The 25000-nt window shown below is 40.9% G+C and overlaps 1 protein-coding gene across 1 annotated transcript in view; it reads right to left on the reverse strand.

Annotated features, from left to right (window-relative positions):
- Window positions 1-25000, reverse strand: part of LIFR (LIF receptor subunit alpha) — a 134673-nt gene that overhangs the window by 34659 nt on the left and 75014 nt on the right. The window contains exons 3-7 of the mRNA XM_040338585.1: window positions 17654-17771; window positions 15901-16049; window positions 11365-11528; window positions 8622-8796; window positions 6810-7082 (exon numbers count right to left, since the gene is read on the reverse strand). Of these exons, the coding sequence (XP_040194519.1) occupies window positions 6810-7082; window positions 8622-8796; window positions 11365-11528; window positions 15901-16049; window positions 17654-17771 (879 nt within the window). The remainder of the gene's footprint in view (window positions 1-6809; window positions 7083-8621; window positions 8797-11364; window positions 11529-15900; window positions 16050-17653; window positions 17772-25000) is intronic.

Raw genomic sequence — 25000 nt, forward strand, 5'->3', positions numbered from 1 at the left:
AGAAACTGAAGAGGACTTTCAAAGAATTGCAGTCTTTGCTCGGATTGTTGGCTTTTGCAATAGGTAGAATTTTTTCTAGGCGTTTTTAGTCTGTTATTTCTGGGTTAAATAAGCCTTCAACTCATGTACAATTGTCGGGAGACGTTAAAGAGGATATGTACATCTGGATACAATTTTTGCGTCATTTTAATGGTAAAGCCATTTGTCAATTTGATTTTATTTCCAGTGAAGCATTTTCTCTTTTCACTGATGCTGCTGGATCTGTCGGTTTTTCCACTATTTGGCAGACACACTGGTGTGCTTCTCCTTGGCCTACGAAATGAATTGTGTAAGATTTTTGATAAAAGTTTGTGTTGTTGGAATTATTTCCAATTGTTGTTGCCTTATGCCGCGTACACACGATCGTTTATCGGCATGAAAAAAAAACATTGTTTTTCAGCATGTTCAAAAAACGACGTTTTTCCAACTTCATCATTAAAAACGATGTTGCCCACACACCATCGTTTTTGAAAAATGATGAACAAAGCGCGGTGACGTACAACACGTACGACGGCACTCTGAAGGGGAAGTTATATTCGACTTTGGGCTGCTTTTAGCCGATTCCTTGTTAGTAAAAGGCGATTCGCGCTTTTTTGTCTGTTACAGCGTGATGAATGTGCTTACTCCTTTTATGAAAGGTAGTTTTACCAGAACGAGCGCTCCCGTCTCATAACTTGCTTCTGGGCTTGTGCGGGTTTAAAAATGTTGTTTTAGCCCACACACGATAATTTTTTACAACCCGAAAAACGAAATTTTTTTAAAACGTTAAAAAATGCAGCATGTTTGAATTTTTTTGTCGTTTTTCAGAAGCCGAAAAACGATGTGAAGCCCACACACGATCATTTTAAATTACGTTTTTAAAAACGTCGTTTTTTTTCATGCCAAAAAACGATCGTGTGTACGCGGCATTAGAATTATGGGGTTATGCTTTTCAGAACAGGAGGCTAATTGTGAATACTGATAATAAAGGGGTGGTTTATGCCATAACCACCTGCCTTCCAAATCGCCACAGGTAAACAAATTGTTTAGACATTTCATTTTTAAAAGGTCTATCTTTAAATGTATGGATAAAAGCAACATTTATTCCGGGTAAAGAAAATAGTTTGGCGGACTCGCTTTCTCGATTCCAGATGGAGCGTTTTTATCATCTGATGCCGAGATTGGATCTTCAAGGTGTCAAATGCCCCAGTCATTTATGGGGTCTAATACAGATATCAAACATTTTTAACATTCATTGGCTAAATGTACATGGTTAAGTTATATTTCTTCCTGGAAGATGTGGCTGTCTTTTTTTGCACACTTTTGTTCAATTTTCTTTTGAAGAAGTTATTTTATTTCTTAGTTACCTGATGGATCAGAAATATTCCTTGTCTCATATCAACAAAACATTGGCTGGTGTTTAAATTTTTCTGAAGCCAAATTATTTGCCGCATTGCATAAGCTTCTTTTCTGTCAAGCAGGCATTAAAAGGATATAGAAAGTCTACGCTTCGCAGAGACAAACGGTCTCCTATTAAGATTGATATACTGTGCAGTTTGTGTTCTGTGTCTGAAAAAATTATGTTTTTTCATTTATGAAAATCTTCTTTTTAAATAAGTTTATACCTTGCTTTTCTTTGGAGCCTTTTGCATATCAGAGGTAATTTCTGCTGCAAAAAGTAAGCCCTCTCCAATGAAAATGGAAAATTACATTTTAAATAACCAATTGAGGATTTTTCTTCCTTATAGCAAGACAGATGGTTATGGCAAGGGGCACTGAATTTATTTGAATCAGTGTCCCTTGCGTGACATTTGTCCTATTGGACTTTTGAGACAATATTTTCTAGTGCGTCCAGTTTTGAATAATAACTTGTTTGTTCATGTTGTTGGTTCTCCATTAACTAGATACCAGTTTAACCGTGTTTTCCACAAGTGTTTAGAATTGCTGAATTTGACTAATGTTCAATTGACGTCTCATTCTTTTAGAATTGGAGCAGCCACTGAAGCTGCAAAAATTGGTTCACAAGCTAATTTTATAAAAAAAAAATTAGGTAGGTGGAGATCCGATTCTTACAAGTTATATACACGTCCTGATTTATTGGTTTAATTTATTACAGGTCAAGTGACTGTGGTTTGGATTCTCGGACACTCCTTTATTGGGCTCAGAAGAGAGCGTCAGCAAGATCTCATTCTTCCAATTTGGGTCTCGATTCTTCTTTTAAGGTATACCGGAGTGGCTGGAGAGGTATGCGATGGCATGACTCCGACTGTTGGCATAAGCCTGATATTTTACTTATTCATTTAGGAGGTAATGACACCTGTCAGATGAAGACTTTAGATTTAATTTTTAACATTCAACAGACTATTAATCTTATTAATTTGGCTTTTCCTGATTTAAAAGTTGTATTTTCGTAAATAATACCACAACTGGCTTGATTCTTTCTATTTGTGTGCTTTCGAAAAAATTAGAAAGGGGCTAAAGTCTTGCCTACACACCATCAGTCAAAAATGCAACCGTGTCCAACACAGTAATGTAAAACACTACGACGTGCTGAGAAAAATGAAGTTCAATGCTTCCGAGCATGCGTCGACTTGATTCTGAGCATGTGTGGATTTTTGTCCGATGGAGTTCCACACAGACGATCGTTTTTTTATCCATAGGAAAATTTTAAAACATGTTCTATTTTTTTTTCCACCGATGGAAAACAAACCGATGGGGCCCACACACGATCGGTTTGTCTGATGAAAACAGTCCATTTTCATCGGACAAACCGATCGTGTGTACAGGGCTTTAGAGATGGAGGGTGGCATTTGTGGTTTATACCGTGAAGACTGTGTTTGATTTATCGGATATTGCACTTGATATTTTAAACAATGATTTCCAGACATGCATAGAAAAAGCCACGGGCTGGGGTTAGGTGACAGTCAGTATGTTTAGCATACTTACTGTCGGTTGGGGTAAATTGTTTTTTTTTCACTTAATAAGAATTTATTCAGCCTGAGGCGTAGTGGCTAGGTTGATTTTATTTATATTTTAAAAGATAATGTTATAATAAATTCATTTATAAATATATTTTAGAAATTTATTAAACCAATAAAAACAGCCGCGGCCCGAAATAATTTATCCAATAAAATAGAATTTATTTCAAAATCATAAATTGCTTGTCTGGACTGAAATTTTTCTAAAAAAAAAGCCTGCTGCCTTCTATCCCATTTAACATTTTTTAAACCTTTTAATCGTTGGGTCCAATCCAAACTCTCCCCCCCCCCCCCCCCCAAAAAAATTTAAAGTCGGCAGCTACAAATACTGTAGCTGCCGACTTTGAATATTAGGACACTTACCTGTCCAGGGATCCCGCAATGTCATCACCCCAACTAATTATTCAATTCGCTCTTGGGTTCTGCTGCCACCATTCCTTGTAAGGGTTTCCTTCTGCGCATGTGTGCTGCACTGTGAAAATGGCACGGCAGGGGGGGAAAGGAGGGAGGAGGTGGCCGGAGTTCGGGGGGGACCTCAAAAACAGGTAACTGCTCCCCCCGAAAGGTGCCAAATGTGGCAGCTGAGGGGGGGGGGGGGCTGTCTTAGGATGCACACAAGCAAAGCTTGCTCTTTTGGGTGGAGCTCTGCTTTATTCTTTAGGCTGTCAGCAGATCAGCCTCTACCAATTTGGCAGGATGATGAAAAAAAGAGAACGACTGAGCATGTGCAGAGCAGGGTGAGACTTACTAAAAATACTTATTTTTAATGGTTCACTTAGCTATACCTGCAGAAGGGCCAGCCTGAAGTGATCTAGCAAGACTTGGAAGTAAACCCATTGATTTAACAGTTTCAAAAAACAGTTACATTTTTGGTACATTCTGGGAATGTAAATGTCACATTGGTTGGGCTCTCAACCAAACCGTCAAACCATCCAATGTCTGGTGTCATAACTGATCACATGTGCAGCATCATGGCAGTTGAAGATTAAACCGAGGCCAAGATGGCAGCTTCTTTGGCTGAAAATAAAAGGAGGGTTTGCTTTCACTTTCTAACTAAAGTAAAATTTTAAAGCACTGACCCTTGTAACGCAACACTCTTAAAAAGAACCAAAGGGTTGAACTATTCAACAAACCAAGCTGGGGGGGGGGGGGGGGGCGGGGGAGATATATGTTATATCTGGAGCATCCATGGAGGGTCGGTGAAGGTATATATGACACATAGAGAACCAGAGAGTAAAGAAAAAAATCTAGAGGGCAAAGAAAAAAAAAAAAGAATAAGAGGGAGGAAATAAGCAAAAATAAGTCATCTGCGGCAGATGCCCTCTGGGGGGGGGGGAGCATTTCCAGCATAATTAAGCTACATCTATCATCACATACTTATAGTACTATGGCTAATCTGGGTCTGAATGCTACATTTGCTTAAACATGGTAAGCAACTATAAAGTAGCACAGAACAAGAGTTGTAAGGGAAAATCTAGGAACTTTGTTTATCTTCTAGAAATGCGCATTTAGAAAAAGGAAATGAGGAGTCCAAAATGGGCACGGTACAGTGGCTCAATGTAAACAACTAAAGACAATAATTGAATGTCTAATGTAGTATAGCAACTACTGCAACTGTGGTAATGTTCACTCGTACTCGTACCTGTACTCCTGTACCTTTATAGATACATGTGGCCCTCCTGATCCTTCTATATGGGCCTCAGCTGGTTTGCGGATTTTATCTGAACACTATCCCAGCTGTTCCCCAGCTGAAAAATGCTTAATTTCCTTCCTTAATGTTTAAACTCTATGTCAGGAAACGATGTAAGGCCCATTTTCTCTGGGATAAAGAGCTGTAAATTGTGATTATGACTATTAGTTACCAAAGAGCCTTAATCTTTCTGTGAAATCAGTTAGGTACGTTTCACAGTAGACGTAATGCGACCCTTTTAAAGGCCAAAATGGATGTCAAATCCATGATATAAGTAGAGTGTGCATGAAAATACAATTTTTTTTTGATAAGTCTTACTGCTGCGTGAGTGTTTTCAGATCCAAAAGCAGAAATAAATCTTTAGATGTCATGCTGCAGCAAAGGATCTTTGCTCTCCGTGCGCAAGTAGTGGTCTCTCTGCTGAGGTCCGATATGCCCCCTACTGAATCACAGCTAAAACTCTACATTATTTCATTTCAGACTTCAATTGTGCTTTTATAGTTTAAGTAAAGGCAATTTTTTTTTTTTTACTTTTGGATAGTGGAGAGGGATTAGAACACCTGTCAGGTTATATTGCCATCTGTGCCCCCATTGGAGAGATTCACCCTCTCTATTTGCCCTGTATATCATGATCACCAAGAGTGAAAGTAAAAGAAAATAAAAAAATTTGGGTTGACATCAGAATCCTAAGGGGGGAAACTTCCAATAGGGACACTAGTTCTGGTGGCCCTGGGGACATCTCCAATTATTGTAAAGAGCACTATGAAATAAGCTCTTTGCCATGTGAACAGCTGAGCCCAAACACAGCTTATCACAGTGTAACTAGGAAGGTCCAGTGATCAGCATTCCTCTACTCACACTGAAAGCGCGTGAGTAAAGGAGAGTCGATAAACGGATTTCCCGACGAGGGAACTACATTGAAAATCAGTGCAATGATTATCAGTGCAGCTCATAAGCAATGCCCACCAGTGTCGTCCATCAGTGCCCATAAAGGCTGCCCATCAGTGCTGCATATTAGTGCCTCCTAAGTGCCCATTAGTGCAGCCTCATCAGCCCACATCAGTGAAGGAGAAAAATTACTTACTTATTTACCAAATTTTATAACAGAAACAAAGATTTTTTTTCTTCAATTATTTCCAGTCTTTTTTCATTTGTTTAGCAAAAAAATAAAAACACTCAGAAATGATTAAATACCAGCAAACGAAAGCTCCTTCTTAAAAAAAATTGCTAAGAATGTTGTTTGGGTAGGATAGGTTAGTATGTGGGGGTCAAGATGACACCACAACTTGCTAACGCACAGCACACCAAAATCTAGAAGTGTAAATGGGTCCTAAATGTTTGGGAGGAAATTTGTATTTTTACTGTATCATTAGCAATTTGTTTGGGGTTCAACTTTTTAAGAAAAGCACGGCAAGCCTTCTTGTTTTCCCATTTAATCGTATCTTTGTTTTTAGGCTGCCATAAGCCATTTGGAGAGCAGATGTGAAGACTTGGGCAGAAATTCAGACTTCTGAAGGATAAGCTGGTTCTTACACAGTATAATATTATTGATAGGGACTTTTGATAAGCATCCCAGGATAGTATAAAATTCAACATAATGTTTTCATAAAAAAAAAAAAAAAAACAACATATTACTTTTATTACAAAACTGTTATAGCCGGTTCACACAGGGGCAACACGACGCTGGGCATGACTTTGCGAGGCGACTTCGGCACGACTTGGGGCAACTTACAAGGCGACCTCAAGTCGCCTCCAGGACAGGCGACTTTGCCAGTGGCCAATCAAACAGTAATCAGCTCTGTGGGAGGGAGGGATGGTAAAAGAATAAGTGGATTTTTACACAGAGCTTTAAAGCCGCTATGTAGGGATCGCTAGAGAGCTGAAAATTAGAGTGCTTACATTCGCCTCTTCACCAGGGCTGGGACAAAGGGTGGGCAGGAGGGACATCTGCAGAGATGGAGAGATCGGGGCGCCCCAACCCTAAGGGAAGGGGGGGGGCCCAGTTTGGCATCTTTGCCCTGGGTGTTGGATGACCTTGTCCCAGCACTGCTTTACACAGGTAATGTTAGATAGGATTGCAAGTGGAATGGCATGGGTGAATTGGTACAACACAATATACTCACATCCTACGAAAACTACAGTTCCAGCCATGTAGTCGCCCGCATTGGTGTTACAGACGATGTTGTCCCCACTAGACTCTGACTTGTTCATGTTGAAGAGCCGAACACCACCAACATTGCTGCTGCCAAGCTGGATTGCAGGATAGTTAGTACCATTAAATTGGATTGAATCTACGATGTCTGCCTCATCTGTTATTTTACAGCAGACGGTCATGTTGGAGCCGACGAGAAGCACCTTATCGACAGGAAACATGGAATCATCTATGCTGGTGTCACCTACGTGGGGCAAAAACACATTCATTAATGCCATACTGCCTAAAATCAGATGGGATGAACACATTTTTAGACGCTCACTATGTCATGTGTTCATTACTCTTGCAATGTCTCATGGGACTTATAATTTCCAAACAGCTGGAGGGCCAAGGTTGCCTACTCCTGCTCTATAGGATTCCCCTTGAATGAACATGTATAATTAAAAAGCAAACTGAAACAAAAATAAATATTTTTTTTATAAAAATGATTGCATTTTTTTCTATTTATTACTAATATTATACAGGATTTATACAGTGGCGGCTGATGCTCAAATTTTTTTTTTGGGGGGGGGGGGCAAACAAACGAAAAAAAACAAAACCAATTGCAGCCTCACTGTGCCCATCAAACGCAGACACTGTGCCATGCCATCAAACGCAGCCACTGTGCCATCAAATGCAGCCACTGTGCCCCAGTAATTAATCGCCACTGTGCCACAGTAATTATAGCCACTGTGCGTGTAAAATGCTGCCCACCCCGCCCCTTACCTTTCAGGGGTCGGCCATCCTCCTTCCATGGTCACTCGATGTCTTCTCCTGCTATCGATGACGCTTCAGCCAATCAGATTACCGGTGGCTCTAATAGGCACTTCCACAGCCAACAAGCTGCCATTATTCAGATGGCCGGCGCTCACCAGGGGGCCGGCCATCTGCAATGCATTAATCTTTGTATTGCATCAGTGGCGGTGCGGAAGCGGGAGGGGGCGGCGCTCTGGCGCCCTCTATGGACGAACCGCCACTGGATTTATATAGCATCAACAGCTTGCTTATAACATAAGTAAATAAGCAAAATGTAATTTCATTGAGTCCACTGGGGGACACAGGCAGTCTTAAACCCTCAGGTTATAGCATATCTGGCACCTGGGGTCCTCCTATGTTTTAATTCGCCCACCTCCAGCAAAAAAAAATGGTATGGAAAAATAAAGCGGTACAGCAGGCCAAACTCCTTTTACACACAAAATATGCTTTAATGACTGCTACAAGCAAGAGAGTAAGGGCTCATTCACACCATTGGTCTACGAAGAGCGAACTGCATTCGAATGGTGGGGAGGAGTTGTATCGCCTCATCACCGCTTGCTTTAACCACATGAACCCTGCACTAGCGAACTGCAACTGTGTGCATTGCACATGCTTGCAGAGCAAACCCATTTACTCGAATGCAACAAGGTATAATATCTGCTGTGGCCACAACCAAAGCATCATGGCTATGGCATGTGTGCACTCTGGCTGCTGTAGCTAAATGAGGAGCTGTTAGGGGGGGGGGTGGTAAAACTGTTTTACTGCCCCTGCCTGCTAGTGTAAATGAGCCCTACTTTACATAGTACAGCCAAAATGACCCCCTCCGCCCAGTACAAATCACCCCCCCCCCCCACCCAAGGCCATATTCCTCACAGTGCAAATCTCCCTCAACATCCCTAAAGCCCCCTCCCAGCCCACCCCCTCACTACAGACTCCCCTTCCAACACAGACCTCTCAGTATTTTTGTGTTACACAACAATGCCATTACCTTCTATCGTTTTTATGGCACTCCATTTACTATGCTGGATCTTTCCATAGTAGGCATCATCATGGACGAAGCATCGGATCCTTACAGAGTGCGATGTGCAGTTCAAAGGAAAGTCTGAAGTCCAATTCCAATGGAACCTAGTCTTGCTTTCATTCCAGTGTACCGTGAATGTTTCCTAAGTACAGAGAACAAACTGTGACTATGAGTTACACACCACTGTACAGTCCCCTGACCTATAACAACAATATGGTCTGGCCTAAAGTATTCCTCCGGCAACTGAAAAAGCTGAAGTGCTGCCAACTTGAGTAACATGAAACTACAAATTAAAGACGACTTCAGTCCCCTCTTTAGTGGCTCCGCTCCCCCTCCGATGTCACCTTTATGGTGTGTGCGCAGAAATGTGGAAGGGTTCTATCCTTCATTCGGGTCGTGGCAGAGTCCTGTGTAGATTGCACTGCACATTCTAAAGGTCCGTACACGCGATCAGATTTTAGGACTATAATTGTGGGATGACAGGCTGTCGTCGGAAAATCTGACCGATTGTATGCTCCATCGGACAATTGTTGTCGGATTTTCCGCCAACAAATGTTGGATAGCTTTAAAATTTTACAACAACAAAATGTGCGTTGTCGGATTAACCGATCACGTGTACAGAAGTCATTCGGACAAAAATCCAAAGTAAGTACAAACACACATTCTTAGAACCAATGCTAACCATAAGACAACATTAGCAGAAGTTGCCCAAAGAATGGCGCTAAAGAGCTGAAAAACCACGAGATTTTGCGTTTGTTGGCCGATAATTCTTTGCCGTTTGTATGCAAAACAAGTTCATTGCCAACGCCCTTCAGACAAAAGTCCTACGCTTTGTCCGCAGAAAATCCTGTGCAACAGACCTTAACACAACAGGAAAATAGAGATAAGTCTAGGCAATTGGAGGTTGCTACAATGTCTATCTGACTCTTGATCTACAAGGTCTTTCTAGCCTTTGAGATTTAATTGACATGGAATTTTTTTTTTTTGCTCAGATAACCTTAAAATATTGCATAGGATTATGGTCCACAAAGAAATAGCCAGCATCCCTTGTGATAAACAGGCCAGGTTTGAACAGGTCCGGACACCCTGGATTAATTATCTCCAATTCTTCTTACTGTGACTGTATTATGGATCGGTTGTTCTTGCATCTGTCAGTCTTTCTGAAAAAATCCATTTAATAAAAGCCATTGATCCAGAAAATATTGCATATGGTCACTTACAGTCAGCAGCTGTAGCCCATTGCCAATCTAGAAACAACTGAAGACTTGAGTAGCATCTTCTGCGTTCAACAGACCCAGTAAAATCACTGGAGTGGGACCTCCACCTAGATAGCACAATAGTGTGCCGATACAAATCTGCCAGAAAGTGCACAGGCAATGCTGGGCTTTCTTATTAGACAGCCCAGAATACTTTATGGCTCCTGCTGCCATCAATCTATCCAACGAGGACCTGAGACAGCGGCTGGAGCTGCTGTGCTCGTCCCCCTCGCTGGAACGATCGGGTTCAAATAAGTAAGAGGGGGACTCTGGGGGGTGCTGCACTATAGAAGGTTTTTCACCTCAATGCATAGAATGCATTAAAGGCGAAAAACCTTAAGGGTTTACAACCGCTTTAAGCTTGCCTACCTTTAAGCAGGAGCAACATAATTTTGCTGAGTACAGCAGCTCGAGCGTACTTCAATACTAAAGCTTTTCTTTTCCTTTCTAAAATAACAAACATAATACTTACCTGCTCTGTGCAATGGTTTTGCACACAGCAGCTCTGATCCTCTTCTTCTCATGTCCTTCGTTGGCGCTCCTGGCTCCTCCACCTTGAGCAGTGCCCCCAGAGAAAGCCGCTTGCCCCGGGGGCACCGCTACATGCTCACTCCCTTGTCACTGCTCTATGCGTCCATAAGACTCAGAGCCGTGTCTCAGCCCCACTCTCTCCTCAATGGCTCACTGGCTGTGATTGACAGCAGTGGGAGCCAATGTGCTCCCGCTGCTGTCTCAGCCAATGAGGTGAGAGAATCCCCATCCAGCCAAAGCTATAGTGAACATTGCTGGATCGGAGGGGGCTCACAGAATGCAGGGACAATAGAATGCATGCAAAAAAACTTTTCATCCTTTAGAACCACCTTAAAAGGGATTGTAAACCCTCAAGGTTTTTCACCTTAATGCATTCTATGCATTAAGGTGAAAAACCTCCTGTGATGCATCAGCCCTCCAGAGCCCCCTTTTACTTACCTGAACCCAGTCTTTCCAGCGACTGGGATGAGCACACCAGCTCCAGCCAGTGTTTCTCAGGTCTTGATTGGATAGATCGATAGCAGCACAGCCATTGGCTCCCGCTGCTGTCAATCAAATCCAATGACGTGAGAGCCGGGGGTTTCAATGAACTCAGCAGCAGGACACGGGAGCCCGCTAGAGAGTGCCTCTTCAATAAGGCGCTCGAGAAGAGGAGGAGCCCGGAGCGCCACCAAAGGACCACAGAAGAGGAGGATCAGGGCCACTCTTTGCAAAACCAACTGCACAATGAAGTATAACATGTTTTTTTTTTTTTTTTAAACAAGCCTTTAGATATCCTTTAAGTTTGACTTGGGGGGGGGGGGGGGGGGGGACACACCCCTCTAGACCAGCTGCAGGCACAGGTTGAGCGTGTCATTGTAACATCAAAAACAAAATTATTCATAGAATATATGAGTTACAATTTAGACACAAAAATCACATACATTTTTAACTAGCTGAAGGTTTGGACCCCGTAACACGTTGACCTCCCAGTCTATCTTCACATCGTTCAGAAAGCCGGTGTCATTTACCGTCCATACCACAAACAGGGAGTCAGACCTATAATCACCAACCAAGGAGTGGATCTGCGGTGTGTACGGAACGTAAGCTGTAAGACAAAAGGGCCAACAATTAGAGAAAAAACATTTTCTCCGGTCTCAGCAGAAGGAGAAGATGGAGTTACACAGCAGATTGATCTGCTCTCAACACAATGCACCCATTATGTTCACCAGCGCACTAATGAAATAACTGACAGGAAGATCACACTAATCATATAACTGCACTCATTACAGGCCCAGGAAACATGGACGATGTAGATTACCAAGCACAGAAAAAGAAATAACAGTTTAACAGACACTTTGCTGAATTAACCACTTCAGTACTAGCTTGTAATACCCCTCCAACTAGTAGGCCATTTTTCAGCGGTGCGATAGTTTGACTGACAATATAGCTGGCTACACATTATACAATTTTTTTTCTTCAATTTCCTTTAGATTTACCTTCAACTATGTAATGCAAGGTCTGCCTGATTGCATACAATTTGGAAGTGTTTAGGTGTGACCTCATATGTTTTTTGTAAAAAGAAAAGACTTTACAATGCATAGCCAGCTTACGCCCTCACGCAACATGTCCGAATCAATTTTTATATAATCGTTTTGCGACAGATAGAGCTTTCTATAAAAGGACCATGAAATCTGGAATAAAAACATTTTCCTGTACTTTAGGATATACAGCAAAGTCAAATACAAAATGCCAGGAGAGTAAAAAAAAAAAAATCACACAAAATTATCCCTTTTGAAAAGTAGATACCCCAAGGTGATCTATATTTTTGCCACCATTTTTGGAAATGAAGAAACATGTTGGGATGGAAGTGGTTTAAAACATGGCGCTTGGTAATTGTGTATTAAGTGGAAGGAAGGAGATGAAAGGGTTAATATACAGGACACATACAGGAGGAGTGAAGGAAATTAATGGTGGTCAGTGTACAGGTCACATACAGTGGAAGGAAGGAGATGAAGGGTTAATGTGCTGAGCTGCAGGATAAGGGAGGTGTTTAACACGCTTTTAGTCTGGACCAATTCTGGCATTCATCTCCTACATGTGAAAAATTTTTTGATAGAAAATTACTTAGAACCCCCGAACATTACATACATACACACTATATATACAGTACAGACCAAAAAATTGGACACACCTTCCCATTCAAAGAGTTTTCTTTATTTTCATGACTATGCAAATTGTAGATTCACACTGAAGGCATCAAAACTATGAATTAACACATGTGGAATTATACATAACAAAAAAGTGTGAAACAACTGAAAATATATTTCATATTCTAGGTTCTTCAAAGTAGCCACCTTTTGCAGCAGACACATCTCTAGAACTGGTAAGAGGAGACTGTGTGAATCAGGCCTTCATGGTAGAATATCTGCTAGGAAACCACTGCTAAAGAAAGGCAACAAGCAGAAGAGACTTGTTTGGGCTAAAGAACACAAGGAATGGACATTAGACCAGTGGAAATCTGTGCTTTGGTCTGATGAGTCCAAACTTGAGATCTTTTGTTCCAACCCCCGTGTCTTTGTGCGACGCAGAAAAGGTGAACGGATGGACTCTACATGCCTGGTTCCCACCGTGAAGCATGGAGGAGGAGGTGTGATGGTGTGGGGGTGCTTTGCTGGTGACACTGTTGGGGATTTATTCAAAATTGAAGGCATACTGAACCAGCATTGCTACCACAGCATCTTGCAGCGGCATGCTATTCCATCCGGTTTGCGTTTAGTTGGACCATCATTTATTTTTCAACAGGACAATGACCCCAAACACACCTCAAGGCTGTGTAAGGGATATTTGACCAAGAAGGAGAGTGATGGGGTGCTGCGCCAGGTGACTACCTCTTGAAACCTATCAAGAGAATGCCAAGAGTGTGCAAAGCAGTAATCAAAGCAAAAGGTGGCTACTTTGAAGAACCTAGAATATGAAATATATTTTCAGTTGTTTCACACTTTTTTGTTATGTATAATTCCACATGTGTTCATTCATAGTTTTGATGCCTTCAGTGTGAATCTACAATTTTCATAGTCATGAAAATAAAGAAAACAATCAGACACAGATCGGTCTGTCCAGCAGCTTCCGTTGTCGGCCAGGTAAACAAAGAACTGAAAACAGGAAGTGACAAAATCAGTGTCGTTTCTCGTTTTTGATGTCGCACAGTGGGAGGAACAACATCTGTTCCTCTCAGTGTATGCCTAGAGCTGGATGCCTCCGGTAGCATCATTACCAGGCTCTCCCTTGTGGACCCCCTTCTGTTGTCTGTAAAATTAATCCAGCGGCTTGTTAGCTGCTTGGATTACCTTTGTAGTAATACCCCCTAGAGGGCTGTTGGATTTGGGTGTGCCCCTATTCCTGTACAGCCAGGCAATACACATATTCAACTCATTCAGAAACAAGGAATCAGCACATGGGCTTGTTTTTGTTATTTTATTGGGGAACATAACTTGGATAGGATATAGGAATTATGGGATGCCCAGCTTGACTGAAAGAATAATGAGGACAACTTCCTTCTCTATGCACACCAGTGAACAAATCCTTGACTGCATTCCCTCTGGAACAGCAACAGTCTTTCTGGACTTGGTAAAAGAGATCCCTTTTCTAGGACGTCTGTGTCCCCTGGGTGGAAATTTAGTAAAGTCCCAACTTGTAAAATGCCTATGTCCCCTCTCTCAAAAATACCAATTCATCTGGTTGCTTGGTGAAATGTCCCAGAACAAAGGAATGAGTAATAGCTCATTAGCACAGCCCCAGAAAACCTTGCTCGATATTGCATCTGGCAGCTTTAACCCTTTATGGCCCTGGAGGCGTAGAGGTATTTATACTGTCCCAGGAAATCCTACTGCTTCAGAAGAGACTACTGTTCGGGCCTCCTGCTGTCTAGGTCCTTCCATACAAGCCAGGGTGTCCCCTAGAAGAGAGACTGTCCTCCTTCCTTTCTCAGCTCACAGCCTAGAGGCAGAGTCCCTGTAGCCCCCTCTCAGGCCACAAGACACAGCTTCCGCACTCCATCTTCCACCAGACTCCCCTTGCTGGCCAGGCTTCACAATATTTATGGGCTGGCCCAGCCATCCTGCCAGGCCTCCTACCTGGGGATTGGCTAGATTACCATAAATAGGCAAATCACTACCTCCTGGCATCCACCCACTAGCTTCTAGAAACTTCTCCAAGCTTCTAGAGCTATGGGGAGGTACCAGAGGCCTGAGCTGTAGAGCCCTCCAGCCTGGTCTACAGTAACCCCCAACCAATTACTAGACTCACACAACTACCATGATTTAGAATCACATTTTCCCAAGCCAAACTGAGCACTAGAGGGTGCTACACTTTAATTTTGGGTGATATCGCCCTTCCTGCCCAAGGAGGTTTATAAATGTATGGCAGACAGGAAGTAGTTAAGAAGCGAAACTCACAGCAGCTGAGCTGGAGTATCAAATTCAACTGTAATGTGGTACTATTTTAAGCTTCCCCAGCACTCTTCCAGACATAATATACCAAGAAATAAATAGAGGTAACTAGAAAGGACCCTGCACATGGCAACATTTTTTATTCACTGCAGTTCCGTTTTTGCTGTTCAACCAACGCACTGAATTAAAATTGTTCAAGAGGAAATTCCTGAGTAAATAGAAGCATTGTAAATCAGTGCAGGGAATAACACAGGTATAGGAGAGCATTAGAGAAGCTATAGTGCTATGCTGATGCCAAATGGTATACTTGTTTATTTAGTACAGCTGGCCACACAATAGTAGATTTACAAACATTTGTACAATAAGTCTCATCGGCACATTCAAAGACTTGAGGCACTCAAAAGTTTTTAAGATGATGAAGAGTCCCACTCTGCAATTAGCTTTGTTCTTGGTTCTTTATTCTGTTGACAATAAAGTAAAGTAACTACATACGTACTGTATGGTCTCCACTCAAAAAATAAATAAAAAACACTGCCTAAACTCATTTCACCCCATTGGGCTTGCTCACAAAAACAGAGTAGATAGGAACGTGTTTTTTTGTGTGCGACTATACAGTATGTATGCAGTTACTTTATTGTTAGCTGAATAAAGTATCAAGAATGAGCTACTTCCAAAATAGGACTCCTTATCTTTTTAAATCTTCATGTTAGCGTGGAGACGGGCTACAGGAGTTGACGCACAGATGGGCTGTGGACATTAAGAGTTGTAGGTTTGGAGAGTTGCCATAGATTTAAGCATGTTCTTTATGCTCTTAAAAATAGATTTTGGATGAATGTAATTTCCCCAACAAAAACCACATTCAACATTAGAAATTTAAGAACAAATTTCCATTCCACGCCTTTCACAACAGTCAAAAGTGGACATCAATTTGATCCCAATTACAATTTGAAAATTAAACGTATCTGGATTGAAAGTTGTCAAATTAAGTTCTTCTAGTGTGTGTCTCTCTTCCAAATGAACAGAACTTACGGATGTCTTCTATGGACTTTTGAAAAGTGATGAAGGGTTGTCCCGGGATATTTTTTGCTTTGATCCTTACTTGCACGGAGGAAAACATTAGAAATTCAACCTGCAGACTATCACTTTTGGAGTCATAACATCTCTCTCCTTCTGAAGACCTGTATTAAAATAAATAACATTAATTCCTAACAGCCAGTAAGAATGTGAAACACTTTGAGAAGTTTAAAGTACAGTACTCCGTATGTTTATACTACGAACGTCCTCAGATTATTTCTTGTTCAATTTATGTATTCTGTGGGCTACACTTAGCTCCAGGCTAAAGAGAAAAAAGACACACGGCAATATATATGCAGTAATGCACATTAGTTCCACCAGAGATGGCTTCCACCAGCCTGGAATTAAGATATAATGCTAGGCACAGCGGAGTATATCTAAACCAAAATATAAAGCAGCATCTAAACCAAAGTAATGTAACTATATAGTGAGTCACTAGAGTGGAAAACTAGTGCTAGTTAGACCAAACATACTATGTGGATAAAAATAGGCGCATATGTGTGAAATATATGCAAATAAAAATAAATTGAACTATAAATTGAAAATACATTTTCTCTTTAGCCAGTGGCTACTGAACAGACAGCGCCACTAGCCCCACACCCCAATTTTATTCCTTATTTATTTGTATCCTCTTCGGGATACAAAAGAGAGGGGGGGCCGCAGTCTTATAATTTACATTTCCCACATCTTATCCTAAGCGCGGGTATTCCATTTATTTTCTACACTTAGCTCCAGGCATCCTATAGCTTGCAGTCATCCCAAGAGTCGCTGCTTATAACATTTATCCAATAGTCCCGTAGTCTTCTTGTTATAGCTGCCCAGATGCTACTTTGGATGGAGTACATGCTCTTTCTTTTATTTACTATTATTTACTATTATTAATGACTTATTTTGGCTATAATCATTTGTGGTGTAGGAACGCTGAACCTTATAAAAGATACATTAAAGTGTGATAAGTGGAGTCCTGCTGGACCCTTGTAGGAGTCGACTAAAGTTTTGGAAGGATAAGAACGCCACACAGCGTAAAATAAAGTTTTTCAAAAGGACTATACAATCTGCTTTTTTTTTTTTTGATAAAGTGCAAATTAGAACATTTGCAGTTTTTTTTTTTTTTCTCTGTCCCTGCTAAGGAAATTCCCCCTCTTGGTTCGTCATTAGAACTGCATCGAATGGAAATGTTGGTGCTGAAACCAAAAATAAGGGATGCACTTGGCCAAAACCGAAAAATGACAGTTTTTAATAAAGATCTATTACACAGTATCACAAAAGTGAGTACACCCCTCACATTTTTGTGAATATTTTATTCTATCTTTTCATGTGACAACACTGAAGAAACGACACTTTGCTACAATCTAATGTAGTGAGTGTACAGCTTGTATAACAGTGTACATATGCTGTCCTCTCAAAATAACACTCAGCCATTAATGTCAAAACCGCTGGCAACAAACATGGTTTTGGCTTGAATTATACTTCTAAAAAGGTAAATCCCGGGCAAAAAAAAATAAAAAAATTAATACAGTAATATGTTCATTAAAATGTTAGATATTATTTAAATGCAACTAGTAGGAGTACCTACATTTGATGCAATACCTTGTACATCTCAGACTGGGAGAAGGAGGGACAACACCATTCCACTATTTATTGTTTAGGTAATGGACACACATTTGTTTAGTGAAAGTCTATATCAAATGAAATGGCGGATTCTTACCATGAACAAACCTCATAAAGTACTGGAGATGGAGCATAGTCCGGAGTTTGCCAGTCACAATATATGGTCTCTAGATCGTGTGTCAGACATGTTAGGTTCCGGTAGAATTCTGGAGACTCTAAAATATTAATATGAATCAGAATACATATAAAAAAAATATGCCCAAGTAATGATTATAAAACAGGATTATGTACATAATGGTTTGCCATGCCGCCCAGACTTCAGTCTAACATTACTGCTAGTATGCGCTATATTCTAGAGTCTTTTACAAACCCAAATACCTTGATTTAAAACAGACCTATCTTTTCACAAAAAAAACACACAATTTAAATCAAGAGGGCACGTGTCTGTATTACAGAATCACAACTTATAAATTGAACTCTGAAATAAACGAAAGCCTGGCTATCCAACACTGTAGGGATCTCTGGCTATGAGAATCACTGTGAGAATCATTAGAAACTGATTGTAATCAAACAGACTGCTAAATCTGCAATAAGAGACGTGGTTTAATAAAATAAAAGCCTGCATATGTAATCAGCCATCCCAATCTATATACACTAAAGCTTTAGGTGAAAAAAAAGTGCATAAAACAGAAAAAAATTAATCCAATTAATTTCTGGTATGTCCACCCTTTAACATTAAAACTGATACTTTTGAATATAGTTTTATTTAAATGCACATAGTGGTTTCAAATATCTAGGACAGACTTTATCAACATTTTTAACATGGAGGAACCCTTAAAATACATTTCTAGTTCCAGGTTACTCCTATTTATAATTGCTAGATCTACAGCTCACAACACATTAGTGTGATAGTCACTGGGGAAAATGCTCCTTAAAACTGTGGTCATTGGAACAAAATTGCCTCTTATGAAGAGCTAAAATGATGATTGTGGCCAGTGGTTACTCATCTGAGAGTCAGAAACCACTCATTGCTCAAGGAAACCCTAACAATCTCTGGAGGAACTCAGGTTGAGTAAGGCTGATCTAGGAGAACTAAAACACACTTCTTTTGTGGATGTTGGCTGTCTTGGTTGCTTCTCTCCTTTAATGTAATGCCAGGCAGATCCAATGTTATTGGTCATGTTCTTTTTGCTGAAGATAGTTGTGACATTGGCTGTATGTTTGGGGTCATTGACCTGCTAAAGATTGAATTTGGGACCAGTCAGGTGCCTGCCGCACCCTGTTCCATGATGGACAAGTATCCACCTGGAGACCATTAATTCTGACCAAATCCCTAATTCAATTTGTAGAAAAGCACCTGCAAGGAACCTTAACCATGTTTCGTTGCAGTTACTCATCCTTGTACCGCTTTTTAGGCCTTTGGAGAATAAACTTCTTCTTTTACAGCCAAATACTTCAACATTTGAACTAACCAGTCCAGAGCACCTGCTTCCTTTTTTTTGTACACATGTTTTTGTGTTTTCATGCATTGGCAAGTTGCTTGGCCTTGCTACCACACGTTAGAGTTGCATTTTTTCTTCACTAAAGACCACTTCTGACCAGACTTCTCTGGACTGTGGATGGGTGTACAGTGTCCCACTGGTCTCTGACAGGTCTGAGCTGATCATGTCAATGGACAGCTTCTGATTGTGAAGGAAAGTCATCCGTATAATGCGTCTGTCACCTGATTTTTTTTTATTACACAATACCTGTGTATTTAGCTACTGTATTTGTCTGGAGTTCAGCTTCAAGATATTTAAAGCGGAGGTTCACCCGAAAATCAACTTTTTGTCACTAGATCCAGCATACTGCTGACATCTGCAGTATGCTGGATTATTTTTTTTTTTTTTGTACTTATCGTTGTAGCCGTATCTCTTCTCCGGCTCCGAGCGGGGAATCCGTCGGGGAATAGGCGTTCCTAAATCAAGCTCAGTTGATTGACGGGCTTGATAAGCGCGTCACGCCATCCGGAAATAGCCGACGTGATTCTCCGCTGCTTACGGCGCCTGCGCCTGCCGTGTAGAGCGGACTTGCGCAGGCGCCGTAAATTGCAGAGTCACGTCGGCTATTTCCGGATGGTGTGACGCGGTATCCAAGCCCGTCAATCAACTGCGCTTTATTTAGGAACGCCTATACCCGGAAGGATACGCCGCTCCGTGCAGGAGAAGAGATACGGCTAAAATGATAAGTACAAAAAAAATAAAAAATAATCCAGCATACTGCAGATGTCAGCAGTATGCTGGATCTAGTGACAGAAATGTGATTTTTGGGTGAACCACCGCTTTAAACAATCGAATGTCCCTTCCAAGTCACCATACTACTGTTGGTAAAGTTGGACACAGATGGATTTTATTTTTCGATCAGCCGGTTCTATCTATCTATCTATCCATTATATTATATATATATATATATATACACACACACACACACACAGTACAGGGCACCAGGGTTGGGTCCTGGACAGACGCTATATAGCACCAATATTTGGATTGTTGCCCCTATAAGGGAATGGTATAGTGTTTAGGAGGTCACCCAGAGTGAGTGAGAAATTCCTGTCAATAAGTTAATCCAGAGAGGACGGGCCTACAGTCGTCTCTGTCCTTGTTAGAGTGTCATTTGGGGCCCGTAATTTCGGAGGCTCTAAAGTGACGTTTGGGAGGGAAAGAGCGTCCTCTCCTGACCACTGGCAGTTAGCACACAGGGGGTTAAGAACTTCCAGAAGAACAGCTTAAAAGACAGGAAGTGGTGATAGAGGAGGTGATGAGGAGTATGGGAGTGCACCTGTCTGAAGAGCTGTGTTTCTCTTAGAAGCTGATAAAGGGTCAGCAAGGACTGGAAGTTCAGAGGTGAAGACCTGCCTAAAAATCGTATGCGCCTTTGCTTTGATTTATTGCTGTGCTGAAGACAAGCAGACTTTGTTTATGCTGGAGACAAGCAGACTTTGTTTATGCTGGAGACAAGCAGACTTTTACTTTAGATTTTTCCCTGTGTGCTGAATGAAGTGTTGTTTTTGGTTTGGTTACAAATTAAACCCTTTTTGGTTCAACTTTAACGGTTTATGCACTTAATCCCACAGAGCTAAACAACCCCCAAAGTTCACAATATATAACTATAAAAAAAAAAAAAATATGAACGGATTCCCCTATCTCCCCAGTCAAGGTGAGTGAAGGAATCCTCCCACCTGCTACTGAATTCTGACAGCGGGACTCCTCTGCCATCAGAGTACACTAATCAGCACTGCAGCTAATGGATTGCATTCCCTGATTGAGTGGAATTTTTTGAAGTGAAGCCTTTGGTTAGATCCACTTCTCTCCAGCTGGAATGGCCATAGGTGGATCAATATTTGACCAGTCCCTGCTAAAACTGGGCACATATGTTGATGGCCAGCTTAAAGGCTATATCCACTTCATGTAATATAAAAAGCCAGCACTCTGGTCCTTGCATACAGTTTATTATCAGAGGCCGTGAAAATCCAGCCCCGACATAGGGCCAGATTCACGTAGAAGTGCGGCGTAACGTATCGTAGATACGTTACACCGCCGCAAGTTTTCACCGCAAGTGCCCGATTCACAAAGCACTTGCAATGAAAACCTATGCTGGCGGCCTCCGGCGTAAGCCCGCGTAATTTAAAGGGGCGTGTGCCATTTAAATTAGGCGCGCTCCCGCGCCGGACCTACTGCGCTTTCAAAATTTCCGCTGTGCTTTGCGCGAACTGACGTCATTTTTTCGAACGGCGACGTGTGTAGCATACTTCCGTATTCCCGGACGTCTTACGCAAACGGCGTGAATTTTTAAATTTCGACGCGGGAACGACGGCCATACTTTATACAGCACATACGTGTGCTGTGTAAAGTTAGGGCACCCAAAACGACGACTAACTTTGCGATGGGAAACTAGACTAGCAGCGACGTAGTGAACGCGAAAAACCGTAGTGGATCGCCGTAACTATTAATTTGCATACCTGACGCTGGTTTACAACGCAAACTCCCCCCAGCGGCGGCCGCGGTACTGCATTCTAAGATCCGACAGTGTAAAACAATTACACCTGTCGGATCTTAGGGCTATCTATGCGTAACTGGTTCTATGAATCAGTCGCATAGATACTCTGAGAGATACGACGGAGTATCTGAGATACTCCGTCGTATCTCCTTTGTGAATCTGGCCCATAGACCCGAATGTGCTTCAGCCAGTGGGGCCTTATTTCTAGTTCTCTTTTTCCTGACCATAGATATCAGTAATAATCTGGTAGAGGATAAAACACTGGCCTAATACATCAATAGTGAGAACTGTTTGGTAGCATTGCTTTAATAAAGGTAATATTTTAATGAGTATACTCAACTAGAACACATGTTGTGATTTTTTTCAATATCTTATTTTAGGTAATAAAAAAAAAACACACATTTGAAGGTTCAGCACAACAATATCCAGACAAATACTGTTGTGCTGAACTGTTTGTATATTTTTTTAGCTGGTGAAAGTGTATACACAAAATAATCTGCGCTATATGGGATTAAAAATAGCTCCATGTAAAATAAACCAAGCATGGCTCTTATTAGCGGAAGCGCTGGAAAGCAGGGATAAAACGAAATTCTAGGAAAACAAATAAAATATGTTGCGGTCATAGAAATATTTTATATGGGAAATTACACATCTAGGGCACCGATTCAATGATGGACAATGTTTTGAGTGACAATTATTAGTTATGGGGCTTGAAAATGTAAGTTACAGGAATGTTCATAAAACACCAATAAACATAATAACAATTAAATAATTAAATAATAATTCAAATTACCTTCTACCTGCAGCCATGGCCAAATTCTAGGCAGTTCTGATCAGGAAAAGCTTCAATGCTTGCATTGTAGAGTTGGAGTTTGCCGTCTCCTTACAGCTTCCTATTGGCCCAATGACCATGACCTGGCATTTTTATAAAGCAGAGGGGTCTGCAGGTATTTAATAGAAATATCATACTATTGTCTATTGTCTAGCATAAAATTGTCACAATTTTATGCTAGAGCATTTTATGGAGTGAAATGATATGGGGGGGGGGGGGGTGATAGAGAGGAGGTGGAGAGAAGGGGAAGCTGCGATGTAGCTATAGGATAAGCTTAAGCAGCCAGTCTCAATAAAGATTCAGTGGATTCCTAGGGTTCCTCCAGAGGTTGCTATGGGTTCCTAGGCCAGACTTCCCATCTGATGGTGCCTGCATGGTTCCGGGTCCAATACGCCACTTGGCAAAGCCAGCAGAATGACACCACTGATCTTTTTAGCTGCTAGGAGGGTGGCGTTCTAACACCTGGAGTTCTAAAAATGATTCCCAGGGTACCCCTTGAGAAGAAAGGCTGAGCAAGCAGATGTTAAAAAAAAAAAAAAAAGAAGACTGGGGGGTGGGGGGATACATATTAGGTATGAGGCCTGCTTAGAGACACTCGGGGGGTCATTTACTAAAGGCAAATCCACTTTGCACTACAAGTGAAAAGTGTATTTGGAAGTGCAATCGCTGTAGATCCAAGGGGGACATGCAAGGAAAAAAAAAAAAACAGCATTTTAGCTTGCACATGATTGGATAATAAAATCAGCAGAGCTTCCCCTCATTTCAGATCTACCCCTCAGATTTACAATGACTGCACTTCCAAGTGCACTTTGCACTTGTAGTAATGCAAAGTGGATTTGACTTTTGTAAATAACCCCCTCAGTTTCTTAAACTCTCCCCTTAGAACTTGGGCTTCACTTAGTTCAATTAAAAAAGACATTGAATATCCACATTCTACTGGGAGAAGAGCCATCAGTGAAAATAGCTGAATATAGAGGAGCAAGAATCATAAAAAATTCAAACCAAAAAGAAAATAAACGGATAAAGAGAATTGGGAAGAATGAATAAGACAGACTATAGGAGTCTTTTATTATCCACTGTAAATACTTCAAAGTTTACTGGTCCCTCATCAGGTTTTATGACCGACCTTCCTGATCTCAACATTTTGCACTTGTTAGTTCACAGATTTATGGAAGTTGCAATAATTTAAATTGACATGAGCTTAACTACCCTTGAGAGCTGCCACTAATTAATGACTGAGAGGAAGGAGTCCAGCATGCATGCTTATTGTAGCCCAGTCCTAGCAGAACTATGTGCCAGAAAACGAAAACAATCAAATGCAAACCTTTAGAGGACCCTTCCAGATCCCTTGATCCCCTGAATCCTGGGCTGTGGTAACATACATTTCCGGATTTACAGAACAACAATTTCAGCTCTCTTTAGAGTCTAAACTACAAATCTCTATATTTAAAAATATATAAAATGAAGCGCTTGGGTGTTTGGAATAAGAATAATCAAGGCATTTGTCTACACCAGTGATTAACCCTCAAGAGATAATCCCAAAGCAATTCAGAGATTATACATACAATATATAACATAGAGGCTGGTGCTTTATATAGGTAAAACCAATGATGTTTTTCCAAGCCGATTCCCTTATCTTCTTATTAGAGTAGGTAAATCCTCTTTAATCCATCACGCTCTTTATATGTAAGGAGATGAAAGCCAGGCAATGCTCCATAGCGTAATTCTGTTTATTTAATTAAAAATCATTAAAAATCATAATAGTTACACTCACAATAGGCAAATACCTGCATTACACAAGCTAAGATCACATGCATCAAATTCCCCCCAGTTTGGGTTACTCATCTGCATTCCAAAAGCTGAAATTCGGTCAGTCGCAGTGACGAAACACGTTGGGCGGAGCTTGCTGACGTCACTACTGCTGACCGAATGCCGGCTTTTGGAACGCAGATGAGTAGCTCAAACTGGGGGAATTTGATGCATGTGATCTTGGCTAGTGTAATGCGAGCATTTGCCTACTGCGAGTGTAATTCTTATGGTTTTTAATGCTTTTTCATTAAATAGAATTATGCTATGGAGCATTGCCTGGCTTTTATCTCCTTGCATATACAAGCATGATGGATTAAAGGGCATTCACCAGCCCTAATAAGATAATGGAAACAGCTTGGAAAAACATCATTGGTAGGTTTGTTAGCATGGAAGGGGAGCATGGAGTGTTTCAAAACATTTTTGGGAACAAAAGCACTTTGGGATTTCTGAGAACTGAGCACTTTATACCTATGGCCTTTATATGTTGGTTATGGACTTTATAATGAACTAAAGGCACAGAGCACCCTTTTGTATTTTGCACTTTTATATAAAGGCACATGACACTTTATGATTTATGAAGTTGCACGTTTATATTGGTTTAGTTTATGGAAGGTCCACATTTACATTGAGAGTATTTATAAAGAGCAGCACCACACACACACAATATATATATATATATATATATATATATATATATATATATATATATATATATATATATATATATATATATATATATATTATATATATATATATATATATATA

This window comes from Rana temporaria, chromosome 1, assembly GCF_905171775.1.
Source record: "Rana temporaria chromosome 1, aRanTem1.1, whole genome shotgun sequence".
NCBI lineage: Eukaryota > Metazoa > Chordata > Amphibia > Anura > Ranidae > Rana > Rana temporaria.